Source organism: Anolis carolinensis, chromosome 1, assembly GCF_035594765.1.
Source record: "Anolis carolinensis isolate JA03-04 chromosome 1, rAnoCar3.1.pri, whole genome shotgun sequence".
NCBI lineage: Eukaryota > Metazoa > Chordata > Lepidosauria > Squamata > Dactyloidae > Anolis > Anolis carolinensis.
This window is the reverse complement of record NC_085841.1, coordinates 310,251,459-310,263,744: the sequence shown is the minus strand read 5'-3', so window position 1 is coordinate 310,263,744 and position 12,286 is coordinate 310,251,459. Positions and strand designations below refer to the sequence as shown.

Genomic DNA, 12,286 nt, shown 5'->3' with positions numbered 1-12,286 from the left:
CATCCTTATTAATTCAATTATAAAAGCTCAGTCAGAAAGGATAAGCTTTAGATCAACAGTTTTCTTTTGTGAATAAGAGTAGGATCTGAACTTATCCCTGTTTCTTTCTTATGGTTAATGACATTCTCTTTTTGGGGGGGGGGGGGAATGTTGCGTTTCACATAAAATTACTGAAGTACATGCTGGGTGACATTCCTTTCCCCTCTTGCATTTGGTTTGAGATCTCTGCTCCTTTCCACCACCAGTTCCTAATCTCAGAATCTGTTTACAGAAGGTCATTAAAAACGACTTCTTCGGATTTCCAAGGTAAGATCTCCCATTACCTGACCCCTCTTGGTCTCAGAGCTCATCCTTACATGGTACATATTAAGCTTATCTGATAGTGATTAACTGGGAGATAAACAAAGATGCAGGCCTTGGCCTGCCAAGATTTTAGAAGAAAACCTCATACAGTGGCATTCATGTGTCTGAAGAATTCTGGGACTTGCACAACAGGTCCATTTTCTTCTTGAGATTTTGTAAGTAAACATGTATGGGGTTGAACTCAAAATTCCCCAATGTTTAGTGGGTTTATTTTCTGTAAGGTGGCCATTGAAGAGACATAGAAGTTTCATTTCATAGACACATCTTAAGATATCTAAAGTGCAGGACCCTTCCCAAATTCTGTATTTGCTGTAGAGGAAATCCTCTTGTATGCTTGGAAATCTGAAAATCATGGTGTGGTTGTAGGATACTTGAGATAACCCATACAGAAAAGATTTAAGGTCAGTATGCTAATTTTCACAGCTGTGGTCCAGATCTGGAAAGGCAAGGCCCTCACTTTATTTTATGTGTTTATGGACTAAGGCATCTTTTTCTCTTTCTTTTGACTTGTCCATATTGTTTGTGAGAGAAACAACTGTTGCTTCATTAAATGAACATATCAAAGCTGATTTGAAAAACCAGGTACTGCAAAAAAGTTGCAGAAGGCTTTTGCCAACTGTTCTTATCTGCTTTCTGACTGCATCCTGACTTCCCCATGTATGTGCTTGAATAAACAAATTGGAGATAGTTTCCATAGAAATCATTTCTGGATTATAGGCTTCTTTCTTCTGGAGCACCATCAAATGGAAGAGGGGCAGAGGTTCAGCCACGGTAGCGCGCACAGCTGGCACAGCAGAAGCTGGAATAATATTCATTGCTACAGAGTTGGGCCTGTAGGATCAGGTCACAATTGGCCAGATGGGGTTGGTCAACACACTCCCGACTTGGGTCCACAGGAAGGGCTGCGGGCACTGAGGGAAGAGGATGGCAGAGGTTAGAGGACACCTGCACACAATTTGCAAACACATAAGACATAAAAGCACATACATTTAATTTCCAGGAGGAGCATGCAAATATGTTGCAGATTCTCAATGCTGTAGGTAATCAAATATATTATGCATGAAACAACATGGGTGAGATCCAAATGCAGAAATGAGAATTAGCATGCAAACAGTAACATTAGAGAAGGCTTTGAGGGAGCAATTACTATTTTCAGAGAGCAATGCCCTAGATCAGTAACTTCCAAACTAGTTTTCCAGGTGTTTTGGGCATCAACTCCCAGAAGCCACCGGTGCCGTGGGCAATGATCAGGGATTCTGGGAACTAAAATCCAAAAGCACCTGGAAAATCATGACAAGTTATTAATAAGGCTCAATAGTTTGAAATTGCTAGAGCTGTTCTTTGAACACACTTCTCGATTATGTCACTGGTATATTAAAAAACAAAGCCATTTTGCACAATTTTTTTCTCCACATGATGAAAGCGCCTTTCACCCTATTTAGTATACATTTATTTATTTATTTCCGATATTTCTACATTCAGAGAAAACTGTTTTTAAAATGTGTAAGTCATTCCACATTTGTTCTACTCTTTCTGCTTGGACTTTATAACTAACTTCCCTCGAGGTGCCTTTGTGAACGCCATGAATGTGGACATAGGACATAGGAGCCATGTCAGATCTGGCCATAAATCCATCTATTCTCATGATGGACATTTCAAACCAGAATTTTCTCCCACCCCAGGCCACCCTATACCCTCCAGAAACTTGTAATCTGACATGTACCTTAGCAACACCAGACCCCATTTGATTTTTGGAAGCTAAGTAAGGTCAGCCCTGGCTAGCCAATGGATACCTGGTGCTGTAGGCTATATTTCAGAGGAAAGAACTGACAAAAACATTTCTGAGTGTGCCTTGTCTGAGAATACCTTATGAAATTCATAGTGTCACTCTAAGTCAATAGGTGACCTGAAGGCACACACAAACATGGCAGGGCAAATCCTGCAAACAGGATAAATCTGAGACTCTGTCTATCATGCGCTCATAGTTTTCTGGAAGCAATTGTAATATTAAAGCATGAGTGGAAAAACTAGTCCTTAAGAACCTGTTGAATTCACACCAGCCCCAACCTGCACAATCCATAATAAGGGATGATGAGATGGTCCCACAACATCTGGAAAAGGAACGAGTTCCTTGCTCCTGCTTTACAGGTTGTCAAGCTTAAGGAAAAAGATTGTAGGGCACACCCACCTTCTGTTCTCCTCCTGATCACTTTCACATCTGTACTGGCACTGACAGAATTGCTGCCACTGTAAGCATTGCAGGTGTAGGACCCCTCGTCACTGATCTGCACGTTGCTTAGGAGCAGGATTCCATCCTGAGGCAGTTGTATGCGATGACTGTCCGCTCTCACTGGAACCCCATTCCTGAGTCAAAATACATAAGTTGGTTCTTTGAAACTGAGAGTCTTCTCATGCATGCCCTTCAGAAGGAATGTAAGCCACATCTATAAAGCCTTCTAAGAAACATGTCCTTAAGAATGTGTCTGGACTTAATGAAGTAAACTTGGCTTCAGCAGTGCTCTAGGAGCTACTCCTTTCTAGATCAGGGGTTCTTAACCTGGGATCCATGGACCAAAGAGTATAAATAGATCAGTGGGCCCACAAATACGGGAGAAAAATCACATCTGTTGTTGGAAGATTTTCGTGACTGGAATCATATGGTTGCTGTGAGTTTTTTAAGCTGTATGGCCATGTTCCAGTAGTATTCTCACCTGACGTTTTGCCTACATCTGTGGCAAGCATCCTCAGAGGTTTGTTCAGAGGTCTGTTGGAAATGAGGTTAAGTGGAATGTATATATATCTCCGGAATATCTGTGGAATCATTCTACAGATATAATATATACACTCCACTTGCCTCATTTCCAAGAGACCTGTTGTAGTAGAGCCTGTGAGTAACATTACAAACAGTAACATTACAAACATTACAAACAGTAATGGGTGCCAGAAGGGGTAAAAGGGTTACTCGGGAGCAGGAATCCGATGATGAGCAGCAGAGAAAGAGGATCCGGGACATACTTACAGCATCTACAGATGAGGAGTCGTTTGAGGGATTCTCTGGGGATGATAATGTTGCAGACAGTAGAATGGGTGTCAGAAGGGGGAAAAGGGTTACTCGGGAGCAGGAATCTGATGATGAGCAGCAGAGAAAGCGGATTCGGGACATACTTACAACACCTACAGATGAAGAGTCGTTTGAGGGATTATCTGGGGATGATGGGTCAATGAGTGAAGGAAAAGGAGGAGACGCCATGGATTGGTGACAGAACATTACACTGGCATTAGCAGGACTTGAGACTTTATCACCAATAGAAATGATGTATTTTCATATCACAGTTGTTGCAAATATCTTATATCAGTTGACATGCTTTTCCATATTGACACGAACGTAAGGTAGACTTACAATATTATAACTGCTGGGTTGTGTTCATTAATGACCAAACATGACTCCATAAACCTCTGTTTTAAACCAAGAAGTGCACCAGCTTGAAGGGTTTCCAGGACTGCAGGCATCATTTTCAAGCACATCCATCTGCAGTGTCTAGGAAACCCCTTTGGTTGAGGCAGTGCCTGGCTTAAGACATGGGATTTTAGGGGGAGAAGCATCAGCAGATATACTAATTATTATAGACACCCTACTAGCATGCACATGATAACACATGTTTGACCAAGGAATCTATGGCTCAAAAAAGGTTAAGACACTCAGGTGGCAATAACCTGTTGCTTTACTGGTATTGGAATGAAAAGCGACATGGATCCTTTATGAATTTCCTTACCTTGACCATCTTATGTTCACATTGCTGCCTGCCACCACACACCGAAGCTCGGCATTCCCTCCCTCCGGCACAGAGAGGCTGGGCTGCAGGCCAGTGATTCTCAGCTCTCCTGAGGAGGAAAAAGGCATTTTCCATCTCAGGAAGGTTCTGCCCAGGGTGCCGGAATGACTCTCTGAATACACAGCTCTGACTGTAACTGGTTGCAATAACCCAAAGCCCTGCTGCTTGTGTGAACTTGGCCCCTCTGACTGGACACTGGCCTACTGTAGTGTGGGAAAGGAATCCTGGCATTATGTGCCACAATAGAAGCCTTTGTCCAGAGTACTTAGTGATGTAACCATCAACCTATAGTTAAATGCCTCTTTTCATGGCCTTCCTGTAGCCGCAAAAAAGTTATGAACTTTGGTCTTAAGGGGGAGAAATTCCCATAGCTCATCTGATTGCAGAAATAAGCTCTTCCCATAGCTGCTCTGTCTTCTTGCTCCAAGGAGACTATGAGCATTACACATTCAAATCAGTGACTTAAATGTCTTCGGTAGCTCAAAAAAAAAAAAAAAAAGGAGGGGAAAGAAAGACAAAAAGTGCTGACCGCATCTCCTCCTCCTCTTCCATACTTAAACCAGTGTAGTTGTTTTGTGCTATAAACATGCTGGTGGTTGAAATCTGGTAAGACTGATTCTCACAAGTAACCATTCATATAATACTTGTGTAAGACAAACCCATACAGGATCAGTTCCTTTTGTGTGAGTGGCTGAACTTGGGGGGCAATATTAATTCCACAGGATGACTACCCTCTGGTTTCTCATTGCAAGTTGTGATGGCCTGAAATGCCTACTAGGGATCCTTGCACACAAAAACAGTTCCCATTACAGACTAGTTACAGCTGGAATCAGCATTCAGCACTTGTCACTGGACAATAGCAGCAAAATGGGACTATGTCTATAAGCATGCATATACACATTTTATTACCTCTAGGTCTGAGCAGGATTCTTTTCTGATCCTGGTCCCGACCATTGGAAGCAATACAGGTAAAGAAGCCAGCGTCTTCTGCTGCAAGACGACTGATGACCATGGCCCCATCCGACTGCTGCCTGTGCCTACAAGCCAGAGGTGGGAGAGCACAGCACATTTTAAAGGGACAGCATGGGTTCCTCAAAAAAAGTCATGCCACACTAATCCTATCACTCTATTTTTGATAAAGAGGCAAATTTAGTAGATCAGGAGAACGCTATGGCTGTAATATATCTTGATTTCAATACGGATTTTGACACAGTCCTCCTTGACATCTTTACAGTGAACAGTGGGCCATACAGTGTTGTAGTTAAATGGAGTTGTAATTGGCCGACAGTCTTATTGGGAGAGAAACCATGTGTAGTTTTGCTACTGTTCTTAGCACATAAAAGAAAGTAAGAAATAACTTAGCCAATATACTGAGGAAAGAAAAAAAAGGGTAATGAAAGGGAGTGCTCCATGAAGCCTGAAAGTGGAGAAAGGCAAAGTGCGCTTCTCGGAGATGGGAATGCAGATTTCTCTGTGGAAGTACAGTGAGAGCATACATACCATGCAGAGAGGAAATGACCTATCTCTTAACAAGTGGAATTTGTACAGTGCCTTGTTGATTTGGAAGCAGAGAAAAGGGGTAGCTAAGATGAGGTAATGCATAAGTGTGTAAGAAAACACCAGTAAGAAAACAGTGTGGTGGGAGGAATAACAGATGGGGATTCAGAAAGGTCTACAAGCGAGGCAGAAGAGAGTTGTGTTTGCAAGCAACTGAGAAATGAAGGTGCGGTCTTCGAATTGCACATAAAGCAAGTATGGTGCACAGAGAGAACTTTGTTTTTTTTTAAAAAAACAATTTGATTTGTAACAAAACACAAGTCACTCATTAACATTCTAATATATGGCTATCAGCCTCCGCCCAGTAGACTTAAATCAAGGAAATGTTTCCTGAGAACCACCACTCCTCTAAATGTTACTCCAGCAACAGCAAGAATATCCCTGTGGGCAGCAAATTCAGGCAATTCCAACTTGATGGCCCCCCACGAGGGTCTTCCTCCAGGGGCAAATCAAGAATGGGCAATTTGGAAGTCCCTAAACAGACTCAGAAGCGGAATTGGCAGATCAAAAGACAACCTGGCAAATGGCACTACCTAGAAGAATCCTCCACCTTGTGCGACTGTGGAGCAGAACAAACAACTCAGCATCTGTATGCTTGCCCTCAATGCCCTGCCTCATGCACAGAGGAAGAACTGTTTAAAGCTACAGAAAATGCAGTCACTGTTGCCTGTTTTTGGTCTAAAATTATTTAGCTGCTTGTGATTCCTTTATTTTATCAGTTTTAAACTGATTTATTTATGCAGTGGTTTTGACACAAAATAAATAAATAACATTTTAATGTAACCCACTTACTACAAATTGCTCCTGGATGGCACAGAGAGAGAAATGCAAAGAGTGGCAACTTCTGATTTGGAGTTTACCTGGCAGAAGAGATGGGCTGTCCATCTTTCTGCCACTCAATGTTTAGAGAAGGTGAAGCCTCTACACGGCAAGGCAGTCTGACTCGTTCTCCAATATTGGCATCAACCACCGAAGGGTCGTTCTTGTACATTTTTAACCTGCCAAACAGATCAAATGAGAGGCGGAATTCCAGTTCTACATTTTAAATCAGTGCAAGACAACCAAACCCTCCCTTCCCTTTTCCAAGTGGCTTCTTGTCTCTCAGCTGAAACCAGTGACTGCCAAGATGGCAGCTTCACTCGGGAGCTGCTCTTCCCTTAACATTTTGCAAAGTGTACACTTGTATAAACACGTCCTTCCTAAGTGTTCCCTTGGCTGCAGGCCTGGTGAATGTCCCTCAGCTACAAGAATCATATGTTAACAGAATGTGCTTCTGCTGTGTAGAGATTTGCCTGGCTCTATTTATTGGCTTCTACAAAAGGAGGGGGGTCTTTCAATAAAGCTGGATGTCTTTCAATAAAGCAACTATTTGGGAAGATCCACTAGACATATGGGATGAACTAGGTCCTAGGAGGTTCACTTGCACAAGCCTGGACAACAAATTTTTGCTCCTCTCCCAAGCTACTCCAGCTCATTGGACTAGTGGTAGATTAGAGGGACAGTTCTCATAATTCTTTTTAATCATGTCAGAAGCGACTTAAGAACATACTGCCAGTCGCTTCTGGTGTGAGAGAATTGACCGTCTACAGAGACATTGCCCAGAGGACGCCCAAATGTGTTACCATCCTGCTGAGAAGCTTCTCATGTCCCTGAAAGCTAGAGCTGACAGATGGGAGCTCACCCCATCTCACGGATTTGAACCGGCAATCTTCAGGTCAGCAACTCAAACTTCAGGTTAGCAGTCCAGCCGGTACAAGGGTTTAACCCATTGGCTACCGCGACTCTCTAGTTCTCATAATGAGGGTGAGATAGCGAGGAAGGGAGACACATTGGGAGTGAAAGCAGTCAGCCTACCTGCCCCACATCACTCAAATCAACTCCCTTCTAAGGGAAATATGTTTGGCTTCTTCCCTGTTGTCATTCCACCAGCAAGAGAAAGTCCTTTTTTATGCAGAAAGGATTTTTTATTCAGAGAATGGCTATTTTTAATTGCAATTCTTTTTGTTGCTATGCATTGACAATCAGCCAACGATTTAACAATCCATGGCTTGGAAATATTTCTTTAATTTCAAAAAGCACAGCTTGAATTTGCCATTTGATGTAAGGGACATCTGTTTACCATATCACTGTATATCACTGGACTTCAGCATCCACAGATTCTGGTATCCATGGGAGATTCTGGATACCAGCAGAAACCAAGGACCCACTGTACTTGCTTCTAATCCAACTGTGTTTAGTTATATACTACACACCTCATACCTTTCTCTGTGTGTATGTGTGTTTGTGAAATTCTGAGATGAACTAATTTTTAAATATCTGTTGCCTTTTGAAGTACAATGCCATCAGCCCCATCCAGTATGGCACCTGGGGATCATAGACTTTGCAGACTGAAACATCTAAAGAGCTTCAAGTAAATGAAAGCTGTGTTACATTGAGAAGCTGTTTCCTGTAAAATCTGTTCCTGAGATGAGGTGCAGTATGAATGGTTATTCCATCTTCAACTGGATCAACCTCCAAATAGCAAATAATGCTGAAGGTTTTGTTATACCATGGAGAACATGGGATGGTTTTACCTGTATGTTACATGAGAATGCTCAGAAGATATATGCGGCTGTCCACCACTAGCTCCTGTATCTAACCCTCCATGGCTCCATGGCCTTCTTGATCCAGGGATTTCTAGAGAGGAAAGGAAAAAAACAAGAACTCTGAAGAATATTGTTCTATATTTGTGTACTTAGTACTAAGTACTAAGATCCCCAAAGCTCTGACTTCTAACTGCTCTGATGCTCAGTCCTCAAGGCAGGCAGCCTTAAATCAATCACATAATGTGCAAGAGATGAGCAAAGAATTGGGAATAAATTGGGTAATCGCTGTAACTGAGCTAGTCAACAATCTCATTGTTACAATGGGGAAAAACAGCACTTTTCTGGAAACCATTCCATTGAGTGTTAGTAGTGTAGCTTTCAGTTTTCCATGAAGCTCCCTCTTCATAGATAACAAAAAGCAGTCCCATCACTAAAGAGCTCTGTGTGACTACTTCTACTAGCTGCATTACAAAAGGACTATAAAAGGTAGGTAACCTTCAGGACCTATAAGGATGGTCAGTGCCACAGACCTGTTCCTTATCTTCTCCAATGCAAATGGCTTGTTTGTCCAGCTTTTGCATTGGCCCACTTAAGACTATAGGTGTGAAAAAAGAGCAGTAGATGCAACTGGCTGGAATAAAACACTTAAAGAAGACAACTGATAAGCACATATGAAAAGTCAAAGCACATTATGAGACATGGCTCCATGTGCTAATAGATAGTTACTGACTTCATTTGTTTTTAAAAGTAAAAGCCCTGTATGTTGCAGCTACAAATACAGTCAGCCTTCTTCAGGGGCAACACTTTATACAGAGATTCTGGAGTTGAATAATATAGTCTTGAAAGAAATGGACCGTGAAGCAAAGAGGAGGAGGAGATCATATATCACCGAGTGTAGCATAAAAGTTCAGCAGGCGGAACTACTATGATATGTCTCCTGTGTCTTGCTGAAACAGCCACATCTCCATGGCAATTCATGGCTGGTTGGAGGGCAGCGGGTCGGAGAAGCATGTGGCCATGTCCCCATAGTCAGGCTCAGAATGATTGTATCATCAGCCAAGATGTGCCATGGCCCTCCGGAGCTCTTTGTTCTGCACTTCTCGGTATCTCCCTGTGCTCTCTACAGTGCTTGCTATCATGGCACTTAGAAGCACTACACTGTGTGCTCATACACTTTCATACCCCTCATGATGAAACATTGCTATTGGGAAAAGGAATCGCACAGCCCTCTTCTCTCCCTGCTCCACTAAGATGGATGTAGATGGGAAGGAAAAAGATGAGCAGGCCCACTCGTGCAATATATTGAAAAGGCTCAAAACCTGGAATGTGAAAGGTCTAACCCATCAGATGTTATTGGACTGCAACTTCCCATTTTTTAGTTGTTTATTCCTTCAGTCGCTTCAGACTCTCTGTGACCTCATGGACCAGCCCACACCAAAGCTCCCTGTCAGCTGTCACCACCCCGAGCTCCTTCAAGGTCAAGCCAGTCACTTCAAGGATACCATCCATCCATCTCGCCCTTGGTCGGCCCCTCTTCCTTTTTCCTTCCTTTTCCCCCAGCATCATTATCTTCTCTAAGCTTTCCTGTCTTCTCATGATGTGGCCAAAGTACTTCAGCTTTGCCTCTAATATCCTTCCCTCCAGTGAGCAGTTGGGCATTATTTCCTGGAGGATGGACTGGTTGGATCTTCTTGCGGACCAAAGCACTCTCAGAATTTTCCTCCAACACCACAGTTCAAAAGCATCTATCTTCCTTATGGTCCAGCTCTCACATCCATAGGCTACAACGGGGAATACAATTGCTTTAACTGTGTGGACCTTCATTACCAGTGTGATGTCTCTACTCTTCTCTATTTTATCTAGATTGGTCATTGCTCTCCTCCCAAGAAGTAAATGTCTTCTGATTTCCTGGCTGCAGTTTGCGACTGCAGTATTCTTCACAGCGAGAAATATAAAGTCTGTCACTGCCTCCACATTTTCTCCCTCTATTTGCCAGTTATCAGTCTGATTGCCATAATCTTAGTTTTTTATGTTTAACTGCAACCCAGCTTTTGCACTTTCTTCTTTCACCTTGGTTCTCATTATCCTGGTCAATTCTGAGGAACGCTGGGAGTGGCAGTTCAACAACATATTGCCCACCTGTGCTCTAAAGGCTCATTCCAATTTTAATGCCTTAATTATTGGAAGAAGTTAAGAGGAACAATACATAAGAGGATATTCTCTCCCCTACCACCACCAAATGGAAAAGCAGGTAGGCAAACTTCAGGCTGCTATATTTATTCTTACTAAAACTCTGAATCAAAGCAAGGCATGAAAGCGATATACTTCAGAGGTAAAGGGCAGGGTGCTCCCTTAGCAGTTCTGAAGAATTCTAGGAATGTGTTTCCAGCTCAAGAACTAAACTGAGTTCACAATCATTTCAAACAAAAAGCCACTCCTAGTCAGCCCGAACTCTCTTCATTTCAGCAGCCCAATTTAGGAAAGAAAGGAGTAAGAAACCTTTCACTTGTGTAAAACAATCAGGGAATTGGAAGCATTTGTTGATCCTACTGAAAACCACCAAGAGACCTGCCAGTAGCTGAAATAAAGCATTTAAAACCAAAATATACTACTTGACCTTTGCCTTACGCTTTAGTTAATGTCTTAAAAGAGAAACAGTTGTAACCTTTGATCCTCAACTCGATCTGTCGACGTTCTGTCCTCCCATTGGAAATTATGCACATGTAGAGCCCAGCATCCTCAGCTCTGAGCTGGCTGATCACTAAGGAACTGTCCGACTGGTAGGTGTGCCTGCAGTCCGAAAAGCAGAGTTTATCAAACACTGTCCCTGGCTAAAAGCAGTACGAACAATGAGGCTGGCATCAAGTGTTCTATCCTTATTGCTGTCAAGTGATTATTAACTGGCATAAATGTAATAGAGAAACAACAACAATGACAACAACAATTTTATTTTTATACCCTGCCACCATCTCCGTGAAGGGACTCGGGGTTGTTTACATATGGGACAGAAAGTCCAACATACATAAAAGCAATAATCCATTAAAACAAAACCACCAGTAAAATAAAATAAAAACATAAAATAAAAGAATCAGTATAAGCACAATTAACAGAAGAGAAAAACAGCAGCATTGAGGCTGAACAAGTTGTCAATCAATTAAGAGAACAACAACAGCAAAAATTTGCTATGTAAAGAGACATTTTCCTCTTGGAAAAATGTGCCAGATCTGCAGGGAATGCAGAGCCTGGACACCTGCCTCCTTCCAAGACGGCCTAAATGAAGAAACTGGTGGGCATGGATATGATTGAATGTATGTGGAGTGAATGCTGAGTATATATTCCCCTTTGTCTGTATAACCAATATAGCCATTATAAAACCAGTGCTGGGCCTGTGTGTCTACTTCTTTCCCTGAAAGTGCCAGATAGCAATCTGTCCCACTGAAAACAGATTAAAGAACATTCTAAGGTTTAAAAAAAGTATGCATGACATTACAACTTCTCCCAGCAAGGCAGTTTGGGTTTACAGGCAATTTTTCTGCCCTTGGAAAAGGCTGTTGTGGATGGAAATTCAAGATTTCCAAAGGTTTGGCAGGTGGGAGAAGCCAAGAAACAACACCCTTACCATGAAGGGTAATTCAGAAAAGGTGCAGTGGAGGAACCCACAACAATGTCAGTTCCTCCTCAAGTTCCCAGCCCAGAGGCAGGAGCTTTTCTACTGCCATAATTAATGTCACAATTCTGCTTTTCTTGGTACAGAATATGTGTACAGTTTGAAAGCAATAACTGTATTTTTAAGAATAAACACAACTTTCCAAGAGCCTTAATACAGTCAAAATGACACCACCCACCAAAAAGAGCAAGGTTTCAAGGAGCCAAACCCCTAGGGGAACCCTACATATGGTTTTTTAGAAAGGTGATACCACCCCTGCCCCCCATAGCTCCATGAAGAGC

At 42.3% G+C, this 12,286-nt stretch overlaps 1 protein-coding gene across 3 annotated transcripts in view; it reads right to left on the bottom strand.

Moving 5' to 3' along the window:
* Positions 1 to 550: 550 nt before the first annotated feature.
* The window catches only part of papln (papilin, proteoglycan like sulfated glycoprotein), a 67,750-nt gene continuing 56,014 nt past the window's right edge, over positions 551 to 12,286 (bottom strand). For 2 of the 3 annotated variants that reach the window (XM_008103950.3, XM_008103955.3), the window contains 7 exons: positions 11,004 to 11,128; positions 8,327 to 8,429; positions 6,614 to 6,751; positions 5,106 to 5,233; positions 4,137 to 4,245; positions 2,552 to 2,727; positions 551 to 1,274 (listed from right to left, as the gene is read on the bottom strand). In XM_008103950.3, the coding sequence (XP_008102157.2) occupies positions 1,126 to 1,274; positions 2,552 to 2,727; positions 4,137 to 4,245; positions 5,106 to 5,233; positions 6,614 to 6,751; positions 8,327 to 8,429; positions 11,004 to 11,128 (928 nt within the window). In that variant the 3' untranslated portion in view covers positions 551 to 1,125. Of the gene's footprint in view, positions 1,275 to 2,551; positions 2,728 to 4,136; positions 4,246 to 5,105; positions 5,234 to 6,545; positions 6,752 to 8,326; positions 8,430 to 11,003; positions 11,129 to 12,286 lie in introns of those variants that run through there. The other variant, XR_010002036.1, reaches the window with a different exon arrangement.